At 45.8% G+C, this 25,132-nt stretch overlaps 1 protein-coding gene across 2 annotated transcripts in view; it reads right to left on the minus strand.

The window, feature by feature from the left end:
* LOC110485210 (adhesion G protein-coupled receptor L1) overlaps nt 1–25,132 on the minus strand; it is a 218,625-nt gene that overhangs the window by 19,973 nt on the left and 173,520 nt on the right. For both annotated transcript variants that reach the window (XM_090197034.1, XM_090197035.1), the window contains 11 exons: nt 19,326–19,533; nt 18,692–18,956; nt 17,569–17,896; nt 16,460–16,756; nt 14,695–14,798; nt 13,997–14,182; nt 13,669–13,707; nt 9,729–9,909; nt 9,427–9,549; nt 4,575–4,780; nt 1,310–1,483 (listed from right to left, as the gene is read on the minus strand). In XM_090197034.1, coding sequence (XP_090053160.1) covers nt 1,310–1,483; nt 4,575–4,780; nt 9,427–9,549; nt 9,729–9,909; nt 13,669–13,707; nt 13,997–14,182; nt 14,695–14,798; nt 16,460–16,756; nt 17,569–17,896; nt 18,692–18,956; nt 19,326–19,533 — 2,111 coding nt within the window. The remainder of the gene's footprint in view (nt 1–1,309; nt 1,484–4,574; nt 4,781–9,426; nt 9,550–9,728; nt 9,910–13,668; nt 13,708–13,996; nt 14,183–14,694; nt 14,799–16,459; nt 16,757–17,568; nt 17,897–18,691; nt 18,957–19,325; nt 19,534–25,132) is intronic.

Raw genomic sequence — 25,132 nt, forward strand, 5'->3', positions numbered from 1 at the left:
GTCCATGAGTTTTGGTGGGCGGCCCTCTCTTGGCAGGTTTGTTGTGGTGCCATATTCTTTCAATTTTTTAATAACGGATTTAATGGTGCTCTGTGGGATGTTCAAAGTTTCTGATATTTTTATAACCCAACCCTGATCTGTACTTCTCCACAACTTTGTCCCTGACCTGTTTGGAGAGCTCCTTAGTCTTCATGGTGCCGTTTGCTTGGTGGTGCCCCTTGCTTACTGGAGTTGCAGACAATGGGGCCTTTCAGAACAGGTGTATATATTCTTAGATCATGTGACACTTACATTGCACACAGGTGGAATTTATTTAACTAATTATGTGACTTCTGAAGGTAATTGGTTGCACCAGATCTTATTTAGGGGCTTCATAGCAAAGGGGGTGAATACATATATACACACCACTTTTCCGTTTTAAATATTTGGGAATTCTTTGAAACAAGTCATTTTTTAAATTTCACTTCACCAATTTGGACTATTTTGTGTATGTCCTTTAAATGAAATCCAAATAAAAATATATTTAAATTACAGGTTGTAATGCAACAAAATAGGAAAAACACCAAGGGGGAGGAATACTTTTGCAAGGCACTGTATATTTAGCCTTACCACTTTAGCCTTACCACTCAAACGCGCCAAATATATGTGGTGCTGCTCATGGCAACGTCATCTCGATGAGTCTACCTTTAAATTATAAAGTCAATCCCAACGTGACTCGCCAGATTCCGAAAATTCAGAAAACCCCATAAAAAAAGCTTAAAAACCCCATTCTATCACCTCCCCTCCAAAATGACTAAAACTGAACATAATTCTTGATGGTTTTTATTATTGTAGTTAGTTTTGGAGTCAAAGATAACAGTTTCAGTATAGCCGGATGTGGAGATCCTGGGCTGGAGTGATAATACGTGGTCTGTGGTTGTGAGGCTCGTAGGACGTACTGCCAAATTCTCTAAAACAACACTGAGGCGGCTGATGATTTACTATAATAACCTTGGTGTGTGCCTGTGTGTCTGTGTGTTTGTCTGTCTGTCTGTATGCCTGTGTGTGTGTGTGTGTATGTGTGTGTATGTGTGTGTGTATGTGTGTGTGTGTAATATCCACTGGACCTACATCAGACTGGTGGTGGGCCATGAGCACAGCAAAGTTGGTGAGGTGGGAACAGGAGCAGGTGGTGTGTGTGTGTGTGTGTGTGTGTGTGTGTGTGTGTGTGTGTGTGTGTGTGTGTGTGTGTGTGTGTGTGTGTGTGTGTGTGTGTGTGTGTGTATGTGTGTGTGTGTGTGTGTGTGTGTGTAATATCCACTGGACCTACATCAGGCTGGTGGTGGGCCATGAGCACAGCAAAGTTGGTGAGGTGGGAACAGGAGCAGGTGGTGTGTGTGCTGTTGGTGTCCAGCAGTCTACAGCCCTGAGACGACCACTGGCCTGTCATCGACCGCTCAGAGTAATTCCAGAACGAACAGTTGGGACTGTAGTGGTTCTCCAACTGGAGGGGGAGAGTGAGAGAGAGAGAGAGAGAGAGAGAGGGGGGGGGGGGGGGTAATTTCAAATGAAAATGAATTCACTTTATTGATACCCAAGGTAAATGGTTCTGTCACAGGCTTTATAACAACACACAAACATAAATAACGAACATAAAGTGCTGCAATCCATTTAAACATGTTTCTATACAGTACAAGCAGATGACAGGGAAAGAAAATACAGCCTATTTAAACAGTTGGCAAATATGTGAGAGAGAGAGAGAAAGGGTGAGAGGTGAAATATATTGTAATGCATGTGTACAGTAACAGAATAGTGTGTACAGTGTGGGGGACGTAGGGTTTGATGCTCTGTATACAGTATGTGTATGGGCTTGTTAGTCTACTACAGTACAGTATGTGTATGGGCTTGTTAGTCTACTACAGTACAGTATGTGTATGGGCTTGTTTGTCTACTACAGTACAGTATGTGTATGGGCTTGTTAGTCTACTACAGTACAGTATGTGTATGGGCTTGTTAGTCTACTACAGTACAGTATGTGTATGGGCTTGTTAGTCTACTACAGTACAGTATGTGTATGGGCTTGTTAGTCTACTACAGTACAGTATGTGTATGGGCTTGTTTGTCTCCTACAGTACAGTATGTGTATGGGCTTGTTAGTCTACTACAGTACAGTATGTGTATGGGCTTGTTAGTCTACTACAGTACAGTATGTGTATGGGCTTGTTAGTCTACTACAGTACAGTATGTGTATGGGCTTGTTTGTCTACTACAGTACAGTATGTGTATGGGCTTGTTAGTCTACTACAGTACAGTATGTGTATGGGCTTGTTAGTCTACTACAGTACAGTATGTGTATGGGGTTGTTAGTCTACTACAGTACAGTATGTGTATGGGCTTGTTTGTCTCCTACAGTACAGTATGTGTATGGGCTTGTTAGTCTACTACAGTACAGTATGTGTATGGGCTTGTTAGTCTACTACAGTACAGTATGTGTATGGGCTTGTTAGTCTACTACAGTACAGTATGTGTATGGGCTTGTTAGTCTACTACAGTACAGTATGTGTATGGGCTTGTTAGTCTACTACAGTACAGTATGTGTATGGGCTTGTTAGTCTACTACAGTACAGTATGTGTATGGGCTTGTTAGTCTACTACAGTACAGTATGTGTATGGGCTTGTTAGTCTACTACAGTACAGTATGTGTATGGGCTTGTTTGTCTCCTACAGTACAGTATGTGTATGGGCTTGTTAGTCTACTACAGTACAGTATGTGTATGGGCTTGTTAGTCTACTACAGTACAGTATGTGTATGGGCTTGTTAGTCTACTACAGTACAGTATGTGTATGGGCTTGTTAGTCTACTACAGTACAGTATGTGTATGGGCTTGTTTGTCTCCTACAGTACAGTATGTGTATGGGCTTGTTAGTCTACTACAGTACAGTATGTGTATGGGCTTGTTAGTCTACTACAGTACAGTATGTGTATGGGCTTGTTAGTCTACTACAGTACAGTATGTGTATGGGCTTGTTAGTCTACTACAGTACAGTATGTGTATGGGCTTGTTAGTCTACTACAGTACAGTATGTGTATGGGCTTGTTAGTCTACTACAGTACAGTATGTGTATGGGCTTGTTAGTCTACTACAGTACAGTATGTGTATGGGCTTGTTAGTCTACTACAGTACAGTATGTGTATGGGCTTGTTAGTCTACTACAGTACAGTATGTGTATGGGCTTGTTTGTCTACTACAGTACAGTATGTGTATGGGCTTGTTAGTCTACTACAGTACAGTATGTGTATGGGCTTGTTTGTCTACTACAGTACAGTATGTGTATGGGCTTGTTTGTCTACTACAGTACAGTATGTGTATGGGCTTGTTAGTCTACTACAGTACAGTATGTGGTATAGTGTTTAAACTCCTGTATGTGTAAATTATGTCAATGTACATTTATGTTTATTTATTTATTATTATTTTAAAATGTATTTTACCTTAGTTTAACTAGGCGAGTCAGTTAAGAACAAATTCATACTTTTATTGATGGCCTTGGAACAGTGGGCAGAACGGCAGATTTTTAAATTGTCAGCTTGGGGAATCGATCTTGCAACCTTTCGGTTCATGCAAGTGTATGTGAGTGTAATTATTACGTGAGTGTAGTGTGTATATTGGAGTGTATTTTGTATAGGTGTGTATTGTGTATATGGGAGTGTATTATGTATGGGTGTGTGTATGGGAGTGAAGTGTGTATACTGGAGTGTATTGTGTATGGGTGTGTATTGTGTGTATGGGAGTGTATTGTGTGTATGGGAGTGTATTGCGTGTATGGGAGTGTATTGTGTGTATGGGAGTGTATTGTGTGTGGGTGTATATTGTGTGTATGGGAGTGTATTGTGTGTATGGGAGTGTATTGTGTGTATTGTGTATGAGTGTATATTGTGTGTATGGGTGTATATTGTGTGTATGGGAGTGTATTGTGTATGCGTGGATATTGTGTGTATGTGAGTGTATTGTGTGTATGGGAGTGTATTGTGCATGGGTGTATATTGTGTGTATGGGAGTGTATTGTGTATGGGAGTGTATTGTGTGTATGTGAGTGTATTGTGTATATTGTGTGTATGGGAGTGTATTGTGTATGGGTGTATATTGTGTGTATTGTGTGTATGGGAGTGTATTGTGTGTATGGGAGTGTATTGTGTGTATGGGAGTATATTGTGTGTATGGGAGAGTTTGTGGGTCACAGGTTGGAAGCACCTTAATTGAGGTGAATGTGCTCATGGTAATGTCTGAGGCGTAATGGGGCGGCAGGGTAGCCTAGTGGTTAGAGCGTAACCGGAAGGTTGGAAGTTCAAACCCCCGAGCTGACAAGGTACAAATCTGTTGTTCTGCCCCTGAACAGGCTGTTCCTAGGCCGTCATTGAAAATAAGAATTTGTTCTGAACTGACTTGCGTAGTTAAATAAAGGTAAAAATTAGTGGAATGGCATCAAACACATGGTTTGATGCCATTCCATTTGCTCTGTTCCAGCCATTATTATGAGCCGTTCTGTAAGTATGTAAGTATGTAAGTATGACATTAAATGTATCTGTAAGTGTTTACCTGTAAGTGTTTGAGTGTGAACACCACCGGCTCAGTGAGGAACACTCTGCTGGACTCTTTATTGATGGAGGCGGCGATGACGTGGGAGTTGACCGCCAATCCCCGCTCCCCCGGTGCCGCCTCCAGCTCCATCTTCACCGTGGCGTTCTCCGTAGACAGGAAGGAGCCCAAGTTCTTATAAAGAACAAACACTACCTTGACTTGGCCTGGAGGGGGAGAGAGAGATGAGAGACAGGGAGAGAGAGAGATGAGAGACAGGGAGAGAGAGAGATGAGAGACAGGGAGAGAGAGAGATGAGAGACAGGGAGAGAGAGAGATGAGAGACAGGGAGAGAGAGAGATGAGAGACAGGGAGAGAGAGATGAGAGACAGGGAGAGAGAGATGAGAGACAGGGAGAGACGGGGAGAGACGGGTAGAGACGGGTAGAGAGCAAAAGGGTCAGAGAGAGAGACGGGGAGCGAGAGATAGAGGAAGAGAGAGAGATAGAGAGGGGAAATGAGAGAGGGAAAGGAAAAAGAAACCCGAAATAGTGTGTGAAGGGAGCATAATAAGGAGAGAGAGTCAGACAGAGAGAGACAAAAGAAAGAGGTAAAGGAGAGGGAAGGGGGGAAGGAGAGGGAGTCAGAGAGAGAGATAGAACATAAAGAGGGGAAGGGGGGAAGGAGAGGGAGTCAGAGAGAGAGATAGAACATAAAGAGGGGAAGGATAGAGAGTCAGAGAGAGAGATAGAACATAAAGAGGGGAAGGGGGGAAGGAGAGAGAGTCAGACAGAGAGATAGAACATAAAGAGGGGAAGGGGGGAAGGAGAGGGAGTCAGAGAGAGAGATAGAACATAAAGAGGGGAAGGAGAGAGAGTCAGAGAGAGATAGAACATAAAGAGGGGAAGGGGGGAAGGAGAGAGAGTAAGAGAGAGAGATAGAACATAAAGAGGGGAAGGGGGAAGGAGAGAGAGTAAGAGAGATAGAACATAAAGATGGGAAGGGGGGAAGGAGAGGGAGTCAGAGAGAGAGAGATAGAACATAAAGAGGGGAAGGAGAGAGAGTAAGAGAGAGAGATAGAACATAAAGAGGGGAAGGAGAGAGAGTCAGAGAGAGAGATAGAACATAAAGAGGGGAAGGGGGGAAGGAGAGAGAGTCAGAGAGATAGAACATAAAGATGGGAAGGGGGGAAGGAGAGGGAGTCAGAGAGAGAGAGATAGAACATAAAGAGGGGAAGGAGAGAGAGTCAGAGAGAGAGATAGAACATAAAGAGGGGAAGGGGGGAAGGAGAGAGAGTAAGAGAGAGAGATAGAACATAAAGAGGGGAAGGAGAGAGAGTCAGACAGAGAGATAGAACATAAAGAGGGGAAGGGGGGAAGGAGAGGGAGACAGAGAGAGAGATAGAACATAAAGAGGGGAAGGAGGGAAGGAGAGGGAGTCAGAGAGAGAGAGATAGAGAGGGGAAATGAGAGAGGGAAAGGAAAAAGAAACCCGAAATAGTGTGTGAAGGGAGCATAATAAGGAGAGAGAGTCAGACAGAGAGATACAAAAGAAAGAGGTAAAGGAGAGGGAAGGGGGGAAGGAGAGGGAGTCAGAGAGAGAGATAGAACATAAAGAGGGGAAGGGGGAAAGGAGAGAGAGTCAGACAGAGAGATAGAACATAAAGAGGGGAAGGGGGGAAGGAGAGGGAGTCAGAGAGAGAGATAGAACATAAAGAGGGGAAGGAGAGAGAGTCAGAGAGAGAGATAGAACATAAAGAGGGGAAGGGGGGAAGGAGAGAGAGTAAGAGAGAGAGATAGAACATAAAGAGGGGAAGGGGGGAAGGAGAGAGAGTAAGAGAGAGAGATAGAACATAAAGAGGGGAAGGAGAGAGAGTAAGAGAGAGAGATAGAACATAAAGAGGGGAAGGAGAGAGAGTAAGAGAGAGAGATAGAACATAAAGAGGGGAAGGGGGGAAGGAGAGGGAGTCAGAGAGAGAGAGATAGAACATAAAGAGGGGAAGGAGAGAGAGTCAGAGAGAGAGATAGAACATAAAGAGGGGAAGGGGGGAAGGAGAGAGAGTAAGAGAGAGAGATAGAACATAAAGAGGGGAAGGAGAGAGAGTAAGAGAGAGAGATAGAACATAAAGAGGGGAAGGAGAGAGAGTAAGAGAGAGATAGAACATAAAGAGGGGAAGGAGAGAGAGTCAGAGAGAGAGATAGAACATAAAGAGGGGAAGGGGGAAGGAGAGAGAGTAAGAGAGAGAGATAGAACATAAAGAGGGGAAGGGGGGAAGGAGAGGGAGTAAGAGAAAGAGATAGAACATAAAGAGGGGAAGGAGAGAGAGTCAGAGAGCGAGATAGAACATAAAGAGGGGAAGGGGGGAAGGAGAGAGAGTAAGAGAGAGAGATAGAACATAAAGAGGGGAAGGGGGAAGAAGAGATAGTCAGAGAGAGAGATAGAACATAAAGAGGGGAAGGGGGAAGGAGAGGGAGTCAGAGAGAGAGATAGAACATAAAGAGGGGAAGGGGAAGGAGAGGGAGTAAGAGAGAGAGATAGAACATAAAGAGGGGAAGGGGGGAAGGAGAGTAAGAGAGAGAGATAGAACATAAAGAGGGGAAGGGGAAAGTAGAGGGAGTAAGAGAGAGATAGAACATAAAGAGGGGAAGGGGGGAAGGAGAGAAAGTAAGAGAGAGAGATAGAACATAAAGAGGGGAAGGGGGGAAGGAGAGAGAGTAAGAGAGAGAGATAGAACATAAAGAGGGGAAGGAGAGAGAGTCAGAAAGAGAGATAGAACATAAAGAGGGGAAGGGGGGAAGGAGAGGGAGTAAGAGAGAGAGATAGAACATAAAGAGGGGAAGGGGGGAAGGAGAGGGAGTAAGAGACAGAGATAGAACATAAAGAGGGGAAGGAGAGAGAGTCAGAAAGAGAGATAGAACATAAAGAGGGGAAGGAGAGGGAGTAAGAGAGAGAGATAGAACATAAAGAGGGGAAGGGGGAAGGAGAGGGAGTAAGAGAGAGAGATAGAACATAAAGAGGGGAAGGGGGGAAGGAGAGAGAGTAAGAGAAAGAGATAGAACATAAAGAGGGGAAGGAGAGAGAGTCAGAAAGAGAGATAGAACATAAAGAGGGGAAGGGGGGAAGGAGAGGGAGTAAGAGAGAGAGATAGAACATAAAGAGGGGAAGGGGGAAGGAGAGGGAGTCAGAGAGAGATAGAACATAAAGAGGGGAAGGGGGGAAGGAGAGAGAGTCAGACAGAGAGATAGAACATAAAGAGGGGAAGGGGGGAAGGAGAGAGAGTCAGAGAGAGAGATGGAACATAAAGAGGGGAAGGGGGGAAGGAGAGAGAGTCAGACAGAGAGATAGAACATAAAGAGGGGAAGGGGGGAAGGAGAGAGAGTCAGACAGAGAGATAGAACATAAAGAAGGGAAGGGGGGAAGGAGAGGGAGTAAGAGAGAGAGAGAGATAGAACATAAAGAGGGGAAGGGGGGAAGGAGAGAGAGTCAGACAGAGAGATAGAACATAAAGAGGGGAAGGGGGGAAGGAGAGAGAGTCAGACAGAGAGATAGAACATAAAGAGGGGAAGGGGGGAAGGAGAGAGAGTAAGAGAGAGAGATAGAACATAAAGAGGGGAAGGAGAGGGAAGGGGGCAAGGAGAGAGAGAGAGACAAGATAATGAGGAAAAGGAGGAATAGTAAAAAGAGAAGACAAATAGCGAGAGAGGACAGGGGGAATGATAAGGGGGAAAGGAGGAAGGGGAGAGAGGCAGAGTGACAGAGGGAGAGAGAGAGAGAGTTAGTGAAGGTTAGAATGATGGTAAGAACCGTTTCATTTTGACTGGTGGGAAAGAGGGGAGATTTAATGTGGAGGGCAATGGAACATTCATCCCTCAAGCATTCACAGATCTCCTATTATTCCATATGAATTTTTCATGTGCGTTTGTTTCAATCATTCTAATCTGGATCCCACTGCAGAGCCCAGAGCGCTGACAGAAAACAGAGAAGGGGGAGAGGGATGGATGGGTGAAGGACTGGAGGGAGGGAGAGGGGGAAGAGGAGGGGAGAGGGGGAGGAGGAGAGGGGCTTGAAACGGGAGAAGAGATTGAGAGAGGGGTATAAGATGGTGGAGAGACGGAGCAAGGGAGAAAGAGAGAGAGAGCGAGAGCTGAGATTGCTCTGTCAGGCTATGGGTGATAGTAATCTACACGCCTCTCCAGCTATTCTATTAGGAGTGCTGCTAGGAAACCATCAAGGAAGAAATGGTCTCAGTGCTTTTATTAATCTGATTGGCCTGTTATTATGAAACAATAACTTGGTCAACTGCATGCAGATTACTTTGGACTCGCATGAAAATGCAAATGTAAACATTGACTGAGAGATCCCTGAGCCCATAACTCAGGTCATGAAGTGAACGGGAGATCCAGAGCCCATAACTCAGGTCATGAAGTGAACGGGAGATCCAGAGCCCATATCTCAGGTCATGAAGTGAACGGGAGATCCAGAGCCCATATCTCAGGTCATGAAGTGAACGGGAGATCCAGAGCCAATATCTCAGGTCATGAAGTGAACGGGAGATCCAGAGCCCATATCTCAGGTCATGAAGTGAACGGGAGATCCAGAGCCCATATCTCAGGTCATGAAGTGAACGGGAGAACCAGAGCCCATATCTCAGGTCATGAAGTGAACGGGAGATCCAGAGCCCATATCTCAGGTCATGAAGTGAACGGGAGATCCAGAGCCCATATCTCAGGTCATGAAGTGAACGGGAGATCCAGAGCCCATATCTCAGGTCATGAAGTGAACGGGAGAACCAGAGCCCATATCTCAGGTCATGAAGTGAACGGGAGCGCTGTAGGGTTTGACTGTGATGTGATGACCGTGATAAGGTTACTGACCATTGCGGCTGTACTGTTTGATGGTGGAGGCGGAGAGCTGGATGGTGCTGTCGCTCACGTAGTTCTGAGGAAAGGACAGGTCCTGAAGGTCCATCTCTGTGTTCAACACGTGCACCTCCAGATCTAAGATACACATACAGGCGTGTGGGAACAAAAGGTTAGAGTTGTTCTGCTTTTCCAGGATATTGAGCATGCCCTGCTCTACACCTATCCTCCTACTGGAATTACTATTGCTACTAATTACAATTACTAATCACACACATGCATGCACCCCACTGCTTCCATTTCCCCCTATTTCTTACCGATATTGGGGGCCCGGTCGGTGAAGCGGTTGCCGTACATGTTGTTGGCCAACAGGAAGGCTCCTTTCTCCAGCACGTCCAATAGCATGGTGGCGGTGTGGGCCTGCTCCGTAGTGTTCATGTCCTGCCACGACTCCAGAGCCTCTGTACGCAGCAGGTTGTCCACTGTCTGCACTACCGCCTGGCAACCGAGAGGGGGCGCTAAGGTTCACACTGCTGTATTACACTGCATTACATTACACATGCTACTGCTGTACATTACATTACACATGCTACTGATGTACATTACATTACACATGCTACTGATGTACATTACATTACACATGCTACTGCTGTACATTACATTACACATGCTACTGCTGTACATTACATTACACATGCTACTGCTGTACATTACATTACACATGCTACTGATGTACATTACATTACACATGCTACTGCTGTACATTACATTACACATGCTACTGCTGTACATTACATTACACATGCTACTGATGTACATTACATTACACATGCTACTGATGTACATTACATTACACATGCTACTGCTGTGCATTACATTACACATGCTACTGATGTACATTACATTACACATGCTACTGCTGTACATTACATTACACATGCTACTGCTGTACATTACATTACACATGCTACTGATGTGCATTACATTACACATGCTACTGATGTGCATTACATTACACATGCTACTGATGTACATTACATTACACATGCTACTGATGTACATTACATTACACATGCTACTGATGTACATTACATTACACATGCTACTGCTGTACATTACATTACACATGCTACTGATGTGCATTACATTACACATGCTACTGCTGTACATTACATTACACATGCTACTGATGTACATTACATTACACATGCTACTGATGTGCATTACATTACACATGCTACTGATGTACATTACATTACACATGCTACTGATGTACATTACATTACACATGCTACTGATGTACATTACATTACACATGCTACTGATGTGCATTACATTACACATGCTACTGATGTACATTACATTACACATGCTACTGATGTACATTACATTACACATGCTACTGATGTACATTACATTACACATGCTACTGATGTACATTACATTACACATGCTACTGCTGTACATTACATTACACATGCTACTGATGTACATTACATTACACATGCTACTGATGTGCATTACATTACACATGCTACTGCTGTACATTACATTACACATGCTACTGATGTACATGACCTTTTCTGCTGCTCTACTCTTATAGTAGACGTTTGACCTGTTATCCAATTTATAACAGAGGCCTGTATGTTTGATTCATCTTGTGATTCTCTTATACTATACAGGCCTGTATGTTTGATTCACCATGTGATTCTCTTATACTATACAGGCCTGTATGTTTGATTCACCATGTGATTCTCTTATACTATACAGGCCTGTATGTTTGATTCACCATGTGATTTTCTTATACTATACAGGCCTGTATGTTTGATTCACCATGTGATTCTCTTATACTATACAGGCCTGTATGTTTGATTCACCATGTGATTCTCTTATACTATACAGGCCTGTCTGTTTGATTCACCATGTGATTCTCTTATACTATACAGGCCTGTATGTTTGATTCACCATGTGATTCTCTTATACTATACAGGCCTGTATGTTTGATTCACCATGTGATTCTCTTATACTATACAGGCCTATATGTTTGATTCATCTTGTGATTCTCTTGGACTATACAGCCCTGTATGTTTGATTCATCTTGAGATTCTCTTGGACTATATAGACCTGTATGTTTAATTCATTGTGTGATTCTCTTGTACTATTCAGGCCTGTATGTTTGATTCATTGATTCCCCTTACCATACATCACCATACATTTCCCCTTCCCCGTACCATACATCACCATACATTTCCCCTTCCCCGTACCATACATCACCATACATTTCCCCTTCCCCGTACCATACATCACCATACATTTCCCCTTCCCCTTACCATACATCACCATACATTTCCCCTTCCCCGTACCATACATCATCATACATTTCCCCTTCCCCTTACCATACATCACCATACATTTCCCCTTCCCCTTACCATACATCATCATACATTTCCCCTTCCCTTTACCATACATCACCATACATTTCCCCTTCCCCGTACCATACATCACCATACATTTCCCCTTCCCCTTACCATACATCACCATACATTTCCCCTTCCCCGTACCATACATCACCATACATTTCCCCTTCCCCGTACCATACATCACCATACATTTCCCCTTCCCCTTACCATACATGTCCCCTTCCCCTTACAATACATTTCCCCTTCCCCTTCCCCTTACCATACATTTCCCCTTCCCCTTACCATACATTTCCCCTTACCATACATCACCATACATTTCCCCTTCCCCTTACCATACATTTCCCCTTACATCACCATACATTTCCCCTTCCCCTTACCATACATTTCCCCTTCCCCATATCATACATCACCATACATTTCCCCTTCCTCGTACCATACATCACCATACATTTCCCCTTCCCCATACATCACCACACATTTCCCCTTCCCCTTACCATACATTTCCCCTTACACTAAACCTATTAAAACCGTTCTAATTATGTATATTTACCATATACTGTATTACATGTGTGTTGCTTCATAAGTTACAGTACAACCAATGCTAAACAAGGGTGCTCTAGTGACACACTACAACACAGCAGACTTTGAATAGATCGTACACCCCTGCAGATTTCTAACAGACAGGTTAAGGAACACATATGCTGCAGGATGACAGAAATCATTCATATGTAGAGATACATCCTACATGCTATGATATCACACACAGGATCATTTCATACTATCAAATGACCCCTTACACATAGCCAGAGATATCATACTGTACTGAACAGTACACAGCCAAGGCTCATATAGCAACGTATATCACTATAGTAACATTACAGTGAAACCTAGCTGAGTTATGTCACTGAAACATTATTACTGCTTCTATTACTCCGCCCACATTTCAGAGAGATACTATGAACATGAGGAAAAACTACAAAGAAAGCAGCAGCCTGAGGAAATATTACAGACACATTTCAGGCATCCAGAGAGATATCAGCCATACAGCACACACACACACACACACACACACACACACACACACACACACACACACACACACACACACACACACACACACACACACACACACACACACAGACACAGACACACATCAGCCATACAGCACACACACACACACACACACACACACACACACACACACACACACACACACACACACACACACACACACACACACAGACACAGACACACATCAGCCATACAGCACACACACTCACGCTTGCAGCATGCAGACACATGCACACGTACACACACAGCATGCTTACACACACACACACGCTCGCAGCATGCTGACACATGCACACGTACACACACACACACAGCATGCTTACACACACACACGCTCGCAGCATGCAGACAGATGCACACGTACACGTGCACACACAGCATGCTTACACACACACACGCTCGCAGCATGCAGACAGATGCACACGTACACGTGCACACACAGCATGCTTACACACACACACGCTCGCAGCATGCAGACAGATGCACACGTACACACACACACGCAGCATGCTTACACACACACACGCTCGCAGCATGCAGACAGATGCACACGTACACGTACACACACACACACGCATACGTACACACACACACACCGCTGCACCGCGCTCCACCTGCAACTAGAATGATGAAATCCTATACAGTACACACATACGTCTACTACAGGCTAGGGGTTATCTTTCCCACATTATTCTCAGTAGTCAGTACACTGGTAGGCTAGAAGATATTGTCAATTTAAAGTGTGGGGATTAAAGGGGAAGGTTACCTGGATGTAAGCCCGACAGGTCCTCTCTCTCTTCTGGAGCTGAGAGGAGGGAGGACAATAGTGTTACAGTACACTTCTATAGGGTACTGTAACACCAAAACAATGGCAAACTGCAAGTCTAGAGGGATGTTACACACTATGGGTCTGTTAGCGTGCATTTTTAAACACCCAGTTCAGTTTGTCTGTGAGTGTGTGTGAATGTGTCTATGTGTGAGTGTGCGTGTTTGTACAACTTTGTGTTTGTGTACATCTATCTGTGTGTGTGTGTGTGTGTGTGTGTGTGTGTGTGTGTGTGTGTGGTGTGTGTTTGCACGTGTGTGTCTTCTACCTTGTTGTAGTTGCGTGCGGCTGACTCCTTGTTGCCGGGCCGCAGGGCCTGAAGCTGGGCATCCAGTATGTCCAGCAGCTGTTCCATCAGACGCACTGACGAACTGACATCACCAGCGTGGATCCGCCCCCGTGTGTGGTTCACCAACTCCCCAGCTATGTTGGCAGCATTCTCACCACTCTTTATCTACACAGAGACACACATTTCCACCACTGGGTACTACACAGAGGAGTGTGTGTTGGGGGTTGCTGATGGTTGAGAGTGGTAAGTTGAGGGTGCGGAGTAGACTCACGTTTTTTTATAAAAATACACTTTAAATATACTCAATAAAATAGTTGTAACTCAATTATATTTAAATATAGTCAATAAAAATTGTTGTAATTCAATTATCTTTAAATATACTTTAAATAAACTCAATAAAAATAGTATTTCCATCATGGTGACATTAATGGCCTTCCATAGGGTGAATGACTAACTATAGATAGTGGAGGATGAAGAGTGGATGCATTTGAATATGGGTCTAGTTGAAATGAGTCATTCTAATGAGTGAAAACCTTGGTGATATGGTGGTGATGGGTTTTAATCAGGAGAGCCTTGGAGACATGCTAATGGCAGTGTGCATATGGACACAGACACCCAGGGCCAGAGGCAGGGCCAGAGGCCCCCAACAGAGGGACTAATAGAGGTGGAGGTCTTACCTTCTGGGCTACCTGGTTGACCCAGGGAGAGGTGCAGTTACTGAGGTCAGGGCCCCGAGGGTTCCACATGACCGGAGCCGCCAAGCACTGGAACGAGGCGATGCCTGGGAGGGCCAGGGAGGAAGGGAGAAAGGGATGGAGGGAGGAAGAGAGGGATGGAGAGATAATAAGCATTAGGTATTGGGCAATTATAGAGAAATGGATTTTAAAGAGAAAAGGAACAGGGCAAAGAGAACGACAGATAAAAAAAGAGTAAATGAAATGAACTTTAAATATGCAATACTTTGAGTGGTTCGGCGGAGGAGAGAAAAGAGAGGGAGGAGGGAGGAGGAAGTGTGTGAGAGAAAATGGGGCAGAAGTGGAAAGGTTAAATAATGGAGGGTAGGACAGAAAGAGAAAGAACGAGAAGGGAGGGGTAGGCTTTCAAATGAGTTGGCTATAAGAACATGGCTTTAAAGGAACACAAAGTCACACAAACGTGCGCTACACTCACACACACACACATACCGCTCCACTCACACACACACACACAAGACGGCGCCATCAGGCATCGTCTCTCATCTGCAAGAATAACACCTCAAGGGAGGGACCTCCCGCCACCCCTCGTTTTCAGCTAAGTTTTCTGTTTAGTTAGAAGAGTTCAGAGAGAGGACAACACACTGGGATCAACCAAGGAAGGGTCTTTCCACTGCCGCTACACAAACAGCTCCATACAGGGAACAACAGAAGCGAGGGGAGAAGAGAAGGAGAGAGGGAGAAGAGAGGGAGAGAGGGAAGAAGGGAGAAGAGAGAGGGAGAGAGGGGAGAAGAGAGAGAGAGAGGTGAGAAGAGAGAGAGAGAAGAAGGGAAAAGACAGAGACAACACAGCAGTGGAGGAATCAGAGCAGAAGTACCCTCCTTTTCCTACCCCCCTCCGCTCCCTGCTCTCCTCCATCTAGCACAGATTGGGTTTGAAATCTCTGCCAAGACATGGCAATTAAGCCAGCTGCTAATTTAGCGTTACTGTTGTTGTCAGAGATGCGAGAGAGAGAGAGAGAGAGAGAGAGAGAGAGAGAGGTAGAAAGAAAGAGCGAGAGAGAGAGAGAGAAAGAACACAGAAAAGCAAGAAGAGATGGAGGGGGGAGTGGTGGTAGAAGATATTCTATTCTTTTCTGGAACTCGAGAGGGATATTTGATGCTTGCATGTTTGGAGTTATAGAAGCTGGCATGAAGGGAGGTGTATCCTGTTTTGTTCAGTCTTTCATTTCATTATTCCACACTTTCACTTGGCTATCCCTGTTTCGCTGTGAGACGACTCTTTCATTTGGAGAGGAGAGAAGGACGGGCTTTCATGTAGAGGGAATCCTCTGGGACCCAGCCTGCTGCTGAGACTAACAGTGGGACAGGAGAGGAGAGGGGGAGACAACACACCCAGCCAGGGGAAAAACAAGAGCTGCAGCACAAACACACTGGAAAACACACACACACACACACACACACACACTGAAACAGAGACACACTGAAACAGAGACACACTGGAAAACACACACACACACAGACTGAAACAGAGACACACTGGGAAACACACACGTGTACGCACACACACAGAACTACACACAAATGAAGAAGAAAACACAAGCACATGTATGTATATTCACACGTGTACTTGAGCACCTACAAAAAACTAACAAAAACCACAGACACACATGCACGCACAACCACACACCGCAACTCAAATAAAAACACACCCATACATACAGGAAACACGGTAATAGTCAGTCCCCACCTAGTGATCCTTTAGGACAGGGGCGGTCCACAGTCTCTCCTCTCTGGGTGGAGGGCCACTGCACCCCTCTGGCCACTCTGGACTCACACACCTGGGGCTCCGGGCCCTGGACGGGTGGGCGGGGAGGCCGCCTGGTGACTGGTACGGTGGCTGTGATTGGCCGCAGGTCAGGGCCCTTGTTGATAGCGCCAATGGGGTGAGAGGTGGGGGCCAGGGGGCGGGTGGTAGCAGGGCTAGAACTGGAGGTGAAAGGTCGGGCTGGCGTGGTGCTGGTCACCTGAGTGGTCGTCAGAGGGCCTGAAGAGAGAGAGAGAGACGGGGGGGGGGATTTAGTTTAGTTTAAAACACATAATAAAGCACATGTATAAATAAAATCACTGAGGATGACAAAATAAAGTCAAAGATATAAATAGGGAAAGCGAAAGTGAGAGACAAAACAGGGAAATAAAAGAAAAGAGATAGAATGAAAGTGGTGAGAGGGGAATAGACCAAGACAAAACCAGAGCATGAATAAAAGAGAGAAAGGCATGTAAATGTTACATCTCTCAGAAGTTGAGTTCAAAAGTTCTCCGGATAATAATTACGGCAATAATTACAACTACTTTAATATATCTATATATTACTCTTTCAGTGTTCCTATCACTAACCTTGGAGAGGGGAGGGGGCGTGCACGGCAAGAAAGGAAGAAGAAAGGAGGATGTCAATTATTGATCAAAAGTATATGACAGAAGTCACTACCGACATTAACAACCAACTGTAATGCATCCATAGAAGTAACACATCCCAACTACAAAATCTCAACTGATCAAACACCCAGTCTCCTCTAACAACAATGGGACAAGACTGTCTGTCTGCCTCTGTCTTTGTCTCTCTCTCTCTCCCTCCCTCTCAGGGCCAAATACTAACTCCAGATAGGCCTGCATCGCTAAAATATTCACCCAAAACACAATGGATAATTAATCTGAAAAAGCAAGGTACGTACAAGAGGGCGAACAGGTGGTGATTTGCATTTATGCAAATATCCCACTACAACTGACATCAATGGACAAATTATACCAGAAATAAAGGTCCACTGTACACACACATCTCAGGACTCTGCGTTGACTCACCAGTGGTGGGGTCCGGTGGTCCGAACTCCAGCGGGTATCTCAGAACATTATAATTGTTCCAGATGTAGAGCTGGTTGTCTCTGGGGTTATAGTCCACAGAGGAGACGTACTGGTAGGGGTTAGGGAAGGGGATGTGGACGGGCTCCTCCCGGGCACGGTTCGTGTTGTAGGCGTAAAGGATCAGATCCCCGCCGGCCTCGCTGTCGTCGTCCTGATAGACACTGCGCACGGCGTAGAGCACGCCGCACGCCATGAAGGCGTTGGACGCCAGCCTCTTGTCGAAGCTGGTCTCCCAGGTGCCCTCGAAGCGCAGGGTGTACGGGTTCACCTGGGAGGAGGGGGGGGGGGGGGTGATGGTAACCATAAATATATCTCAAACTACAGAAGAAACTACAGAATATCACCCATTCTTAAACACTCAATCCTGGTGTTACGGTGATAAACACAAGAAAGTGTATTTATGAAATAAATAAATAAACCGTTAGATGAGCTTAGAAATGTCCTGTCAAACACCATCCCCCTGTTACACTCCACTTACACTCTTCAATTCCCTCCATCATCCTGTTACACTCCTCTCTTCTATTCCCTCCATCACCCTCTTATACTCCTCTCTCTTCTATTCCCTCCATCCCCCTGTTATACTCCTCTCTCTTCTATTCCCTCCATCCCCCTGTTATTCTCTTCTATTCCCTCCATCACCCTGTTATACTCCTCTCTCTTCTATTCCCTCCATCCCCCTGTTATTCTCTTCTATTCCCTCCATCACCCTGTTATACTCCTCTCTCTTCTATTCCCTCCATCACCCTGTTATACTCCTCTCTCTTCTATTCCCTCCATCACCCTGTTATACTCCTCTCTCTTCTATTCCCTCCATCCCCCTGTTATACTCCTCTCTCTTCTATTCCCTCCATCACCCTGTTATACTCCTCTCTCTTCTATTCCCTCCATCACCCTGTTACACTCCTCTTACACTCTTCTATTCCCTCCATCACCCTGTTATACTCCTCTCTTTTCTATTCCCTCCATCACCCGGTTACTCTCCTCTTACTCTCTTCTATTCTCTCCATCACCCTGTTATACTCCTCTCTCTTCTATTCCCTCCATCCTCCTCTCCTCCACCCACCTGGCTGACCACCAGTCGTCCGTTGTTGGACTCTGTGGCGTAGATGACCCACAGCCCGTTCTCGTCCACTGCCAGGTCGATATCGCTCTTCCCACCCCAGCGGTAGGGCGATGTGTCGTGGTAGTTGGCGTTGGCGATAATGGCCTCGCCGCTCTTGATGCGTGTGCGCAGGTCATACTTGACCATGTTGCGTGTGCGCTCCTTATTGTAGAACACGGCGCCATCGTATACCACGAAGCCTGTGCCATCAACACGGTTCGGCAACCTATAGGAGGGGAAGAAGTGGGTGGTCAGAATATGACAGGAGAATCAATAACCCATGAGCTTTTGGGCGATGACCTGCTCATAAGCACATGTCCAAAGAGACCAACAGTATGATCACATACATTAGAACAGTGGTTCTCATACTTCTCCATTCCATGGAGCACAAGAAAAAACATGTATTTCACTAAATTAATTGGACTTCACACTGACCCCTGAGGTGCCCCACCAGTGGTCTACAGATCACCACAGGACCCCATACTGCCATTCACCATCCATCTACAGCAGTATTCAAATAAATCAATGCAGAGGCAGAGGGATTATTTGATGTGAACTGGCGGGGGGGGGGGGGGGGGGCAGAGGCGGTGCTCACTTGTAGGTGGTGGTGGCGCGGTTCTGTCTGAAGTCCTCCCAGGAAGCGTACTCATACAGCATGTCGGTGCGGTAGGGAGTCCAAGGCATGACATAGAGCCGGTCACCTGACTGCAGGGGGTCCTTACACCACGCCCCCGACTGATGCTCTGCCTCCTGCAGCGAGCTGGCCGCCTGTACACGCAGCAGTGTGCCCGGACACACAAAGACTGGAGTAGAGTAGAAAGAGAGAGAGAGATGGGGAGAGAGCGGGTGAGAGAGCGAGAGGGAGGGAGGGCGGGAGGGAGTGAGGGAGGGAGAGCGAGCGAGAGAGAGAGATAGCGAGGGAGAGAGAGCGAGAGAGAGAGAGAAAGGGAGAAAGACAGAGAGAGAGAGAGCGATAGAGAGAGAAAGGGAGAGAGAGAGTGCGAGCAAGAAAGGGAGGGAGAAAGAGAGAGAGAAATGGAGAGTGTGAGAGATGGAGTGAAGGGACATAAAAGGAGCAATGTAAGATAAAGGAGTATATTAAGGAGATGATGAGTGGGAAACGGAAAGAGAGAGGAGATGAGGAAGAGGACAAAGAAAGGGGTAGAAGATGGGATGAGAGTATAGTGGGGAAAGAGACGCAGAGATGTTCAAGATAACACGTTTGAGATTTGAGGAGAGGGAGACAGAAAACAAAAGAAGAATGGGGGAGAGAAAGACAGAGAGAGAAGGACAGAGAGAGAGAGAGAGACAGACAGAGACAGAGACAGAGACAGACAGACAGACAGACAGACAGACAGACAGACAGACAGACAGACAGACAGACAGACAGACAGGACAGACAGACAGAGAGAAAGAGAAAGAGAGAGAGACAGGCAGAGAGAGTGAGAGAGAGAGAGACAGAGAGAGTGAGAGAGAGAGAGAGAGAGAGAGAGTGAGACAGAGAGAGTGAGAGACAGAGAAAGAAAGATAGAGAGACAGAGAGAGACAGACCGAGAGTGAGAGAGACAGAGAGAGAGAGAGAGTGAGAGAGACAGAGTGAGAGACAGAGTGAGAGAGAAACAGAGACAGAGACAGAGAGAGTGAGAGTGAGGGGAATGAGGTGAGATACATTATCAGATCAAAAATGAAGGAATACAAAAAGCTAATTTGCTAAATATCAGGATTGAGGCCTAAGAGCTGCCTGTAGTGTTCTGATAAATGGTAGATTCCTAGCTGCTGCTGCCCAGATAGTATTTCATCTGATTCATCTTGGCCTACTTAACGTTTTATTGTGCATGTATATTGTAAGAAGCTCAGTATTCCTGCTCTGTGGTAGGAAATAACGGTATGAGTTTTAGAGTGTTGTATCAGTACAGGTGGTTGGATCTCAGTCAAGAGTAATGCCATGAAGTCTGGGGTAGAAAATAAGAGTCTGGCCAGGGTCCCCTTCTTCTGTTGTTGCAATCCATACTTCACACACACACACACACACACACACACACACACACACACACACACACACACACACACACACACACACACACACACACACACACACACACACACACACACACACACACACAGCCTCCTACCCTCCTTCCTGTCTCATAGCTCTCTCCTGGAGGTCACCCACTGGGGACTGCTGTAAATTGGCTGGCTGACGCACTTTCTCTCTCAGCCAGATAGTGTCTGACCTGGGACCAGAGGACTGTCAGGTGGGGCGGGAGGGGAACCGGGCGGAGGAGGGCGGAGGAGGAGAGGTATCTATGGAAAAAAGCTGCTGGCATCAACAGCACGGTCACACAGTGACATCACAGGAGACTCTGTGAGGACGTGAGAGCAACGGAGACACTACAGGGACACTACAGAGATACTACAGGGACACTACATAGATACTACAGAGATACTACATAGATACTACAGGGACACTACAGGGACACTACAGAGATACTACAGGGACACTACAGGGACACTACAGAGATACTACAGGGACACTACAGAGATACTACAGGGACACTACAGAGATACTACAGGGACACTACAGAGATACTACAGGGACACTACAGAGATACTACAGGGACACTACAGAGATACTACAGGGACACTACAGAGATACTACAGGGACACTACAGAGATACTACAGGGACACTACAGAGATACTACAGGGACACTACAGAGATACTACAGGGACACTACATAGATACTACAGGGACACTACAGAGATACTACAGGGACACTACAGAGATACTACAGGGACACTACAGAGATACTACAGGGACACTACAGAGATACTACAGGGACACTACAGAGATACTACAGGGACACTACAGAGATACTACAGGGACACTACAGAGATACTACAGGGACACTACAGAGATACTACAGGGACACTACAGAGATACTACAGGGACACTACATAGATACTACAGGGACACTACAGAGATACTACAGGGACACTACAGAGATACTACAGGGACACTACAGAGATACTACAGGGACACTACAGAGATACTACAGGGACACTACAGAGATACTACAGGGACACTACAGAGATACTACAGGGACACTACAGAGATACTACAGGGACAGTACAGGGACACTACAGGTACAGTATAGGGACAGTACAGGTACAAAATGAAAGAGCTGAACAGAGGACTCCCCTCTTCTCTGGATACTCAGTTATGTATGTGTCCTGGCCCCAGCAGCCCAGCCAGTCAGTGTGTTGAGAACAGAGGACTCCTTGTCTTCTCTGGATACTCAGTTATGTATGTGTCCTGGCCCCAGCAGCCCAGCCAGTCAGTGTGTTGAGAACAGAGGACTCCCTGTCTTCTCTGGATACTCAGTTATGTATGTGTCCTGGCCCCAGCAGCCCAGCCAGTCAGTGTGTTGAGAACAGAGGACTCCCTGTCTTCTCTGGATACTCAGTTATGTATGTGTCCTGGCCCCAGCAGCCAGCCAGTCAGTGTGTTGAGAACAGAGGACAGGGAACTCACACTGGTCACGTTATGACTGAACGGAGCCGTAGTCTAACTGGTCCCTACAGGGGCGTTTAGACACAGTCAACACACACACACACATGCACATACACAAACGTTGCTGCCAGATTTACTAGGATGGAACTAAGCCTAGGATGCTACATCCTTGGACATGCTGCATACCATAGGAGATGGCAGCATTCCTGAGAAAGGACCGTCTAGGGAAAATGTATCTTATTCCTTTACGTGCCTCTCTTTTTATGGTTTGAGAAAATGTTTGCTGGTCACAATAGTAGTATCAATATATTATACCTCTCTCTCTCCCCACGGGGCACACACTGGTTGAATCAACGTTGTTTCCAGGTCATATCAATGCAATTACATTGAACCAATGTAGAATAGATGCTGAATTGGCGTCTCTGCCCAGTGGGAAGTTTTAGTCTCTCAGAAGTGTGTGGCTGTGTGCCGTGCCTCAGTGATGATACTGTTGTTGTGTCTGAGGGGACTCAGCAGGGATGAATATCTTACGTCAAAACATGACTCAAATCAAGCCTGGGCGTAAACAAACACACATTGAATAGAGGGGCTTCACAAAGGGACTGTCATGCTCCATTGTTAAAACAAGCAGCCGAGGAGCTACAGTGGTTGATCTAAGAATGGTTTCCAGCAGCAGGGGTGTTCTAGCATGCTGGGGAGCCCCATAGTTATTAGAGTTATTAACGTAGGCAGTGGCACCCCCGTAGAGTTGAAATTATCTACATTGGTACAGCCCACTGGTTTTGGGGAACCCTCAAGGGTCAATGTGTAATTTGAATGTAGTCCTCATTTACAGTGACTTTGTCAGGTATTCTTCCTTCACCTCTATTTCATAACACTTCCAGCAATCCTATATAATGTACAAGAAAAGTAGCTCAGGGATAAATGGCTGAATTCTATGAACAAAGCTGTGACGAAGATGAAACAAACAAACAACAGCATCAAATTAAAGAGGAGTAGAGACATAAAGAGCAGAACAAGCTGCTGTATAGCTGACCCATAAACAAAGACAGAACATCCTCCTGCCTCAAGGTAGAGGACAGACCAACACAGCCGTGCTACTGTCCCGTCTCTAGTCACGCACACAACAACACAGGACACACAGACGGACAAGCAGACAAGGTAGGATAAAGGACAGACCAACACAGCCGTGCTACTGTCCCGTCTCTAGTCACGCACACAACAACACAGGACACACAGACGGACAAGCAGACAAGGTAGGATAAAGGACAGACCAACACAGCCGTGCTACTGTCCCGTCTCTAGTCACGCACACAACAACACAGGACACACAGACGGACAAGCAGACAAATGGACGACCTGCATTTACAACCAAAACAACCAACAAGTGTATGGTGGGAGTCTGTATCTGAAAAGAGTCCATGACTACTGTACAGACCAGCCTTGGATTACAGAGTCCTGGCTAATAAAAACCCAATGGCTGGTGCAGTGCATTGTCAAGGGCCTTTATCCACAATGCTGACTTGTATTCATATTGGGAAAGGAAAGGGGAACTCTGAATCAGAAAGGTGCAGGGGGCTGCCTTAATCGACATCCACATCTTCAGCGCCTGGGGAACAGTGGGTTAACTGCCTTGCTCAGGGGCAGAACAATAGAGTTTTACCTTGTCAGCTCGGGGATTCAATCCAGCAACCTTTCGGTTCCTGGCCCAATTGGGTTCTCTATGTACGGTGAATCACAAGAGGTTTAACAGGTATTTATGGGACAAATCATTGATCCCAGTAATATATTAACAGCACCACTACCCTGAATCGGCTTCCCACTATACAGTAGCATAGTCAGCATTACTGTATACCAGGGTATTGCAGTAAAGAGTAAGGGCTAACCATCCTATGTGTTTTGTCCTGTTATTCTCTCTGTCCCTTTACAGTCTGCAGATATGAACTCTAACATGGCTCTCTGGCTCTGCTTATTCTAATTAGCTGGGTGTTGGGTGGGCTGGCAGGGCCGGGTGTCAGTGGGGCTCATCACTGGACTGGCCTCCCAGGCGGTCACACTGAGCTGGCACTGACACACACAGACCAGAGAAAAGAAAGAGAGAGAGAGGTTCACTCGCATGCACACACACACACACACACACACACACACACACACACACACACACACACACACACACACACAAAGACAAACAGAGGGAGCCGCTCCGCTCCACACCCTGCCTGGGAGGCTTCATTAACTCTGACCTGTTCTTTCAGCCAGCATGCCCTCTTCCTGTTTATTCTCTCTCTGTATGGACAGCCTGACCTCCCAGGCAGCCACACCCTGCTAACACACACTACCACACAGCCCAGTATTATTAGGACCAGCACTACATGAATTAGGTATTAGGTATTAGAGATGGATATGAGGTATTAGGGATGGGGTATTAAAGATCGGACTAGGTATTATCCTAGTCCGGCCTAGAACAGGTTAGCCTGAGTCATATTGAGCTTCTGGGATTAGTTGAGATTGTTAGATTAGATGAAACACATTTTTAGGAGCCGTGGAAATCTGGTCTGGCACGATCAGAGCAGTCATGGTCTAATGGGGCCACACCACTAGGCAGTATAACCAAACCTACTGTACTGTGATACAACTTACCTTATCAAGGATTAACAACCAACCTTCATGCTTTTATCTGCTGTGTACAGGTGTGCATCCCAAATGGCACCCTATTCCCTATAATGTGCACTAAAGTAGTGCACTATATAGGGAATAGGGTGTAAGTTGGAACGGGCAACATATCTTCTATTGTATACACTTTACAGCAAAATACTGCCATGAAAAAATAATAGGAAATTAATTTATCAGCTGTTGTTCCCGACACAATACAATAGGTCAACAGTGACTG

This window comes from Oncorhynchus mykiss, chromosome 13 (genome assembly GCF_057628025.1).
Source record: "Oncorhynchus mykiss isolate SJ-2025 chromosome 13, ASM5762802v1, whole genome shotgun sequence".
Classification (NCBI taxonomy): domain Eukaryota; kingdom Metazoa; phylum Chordata; class Actinopteri; order Salmoniformes; family Salmonidae; genus Oncorhynchus; species Oncorhynchus mykiss.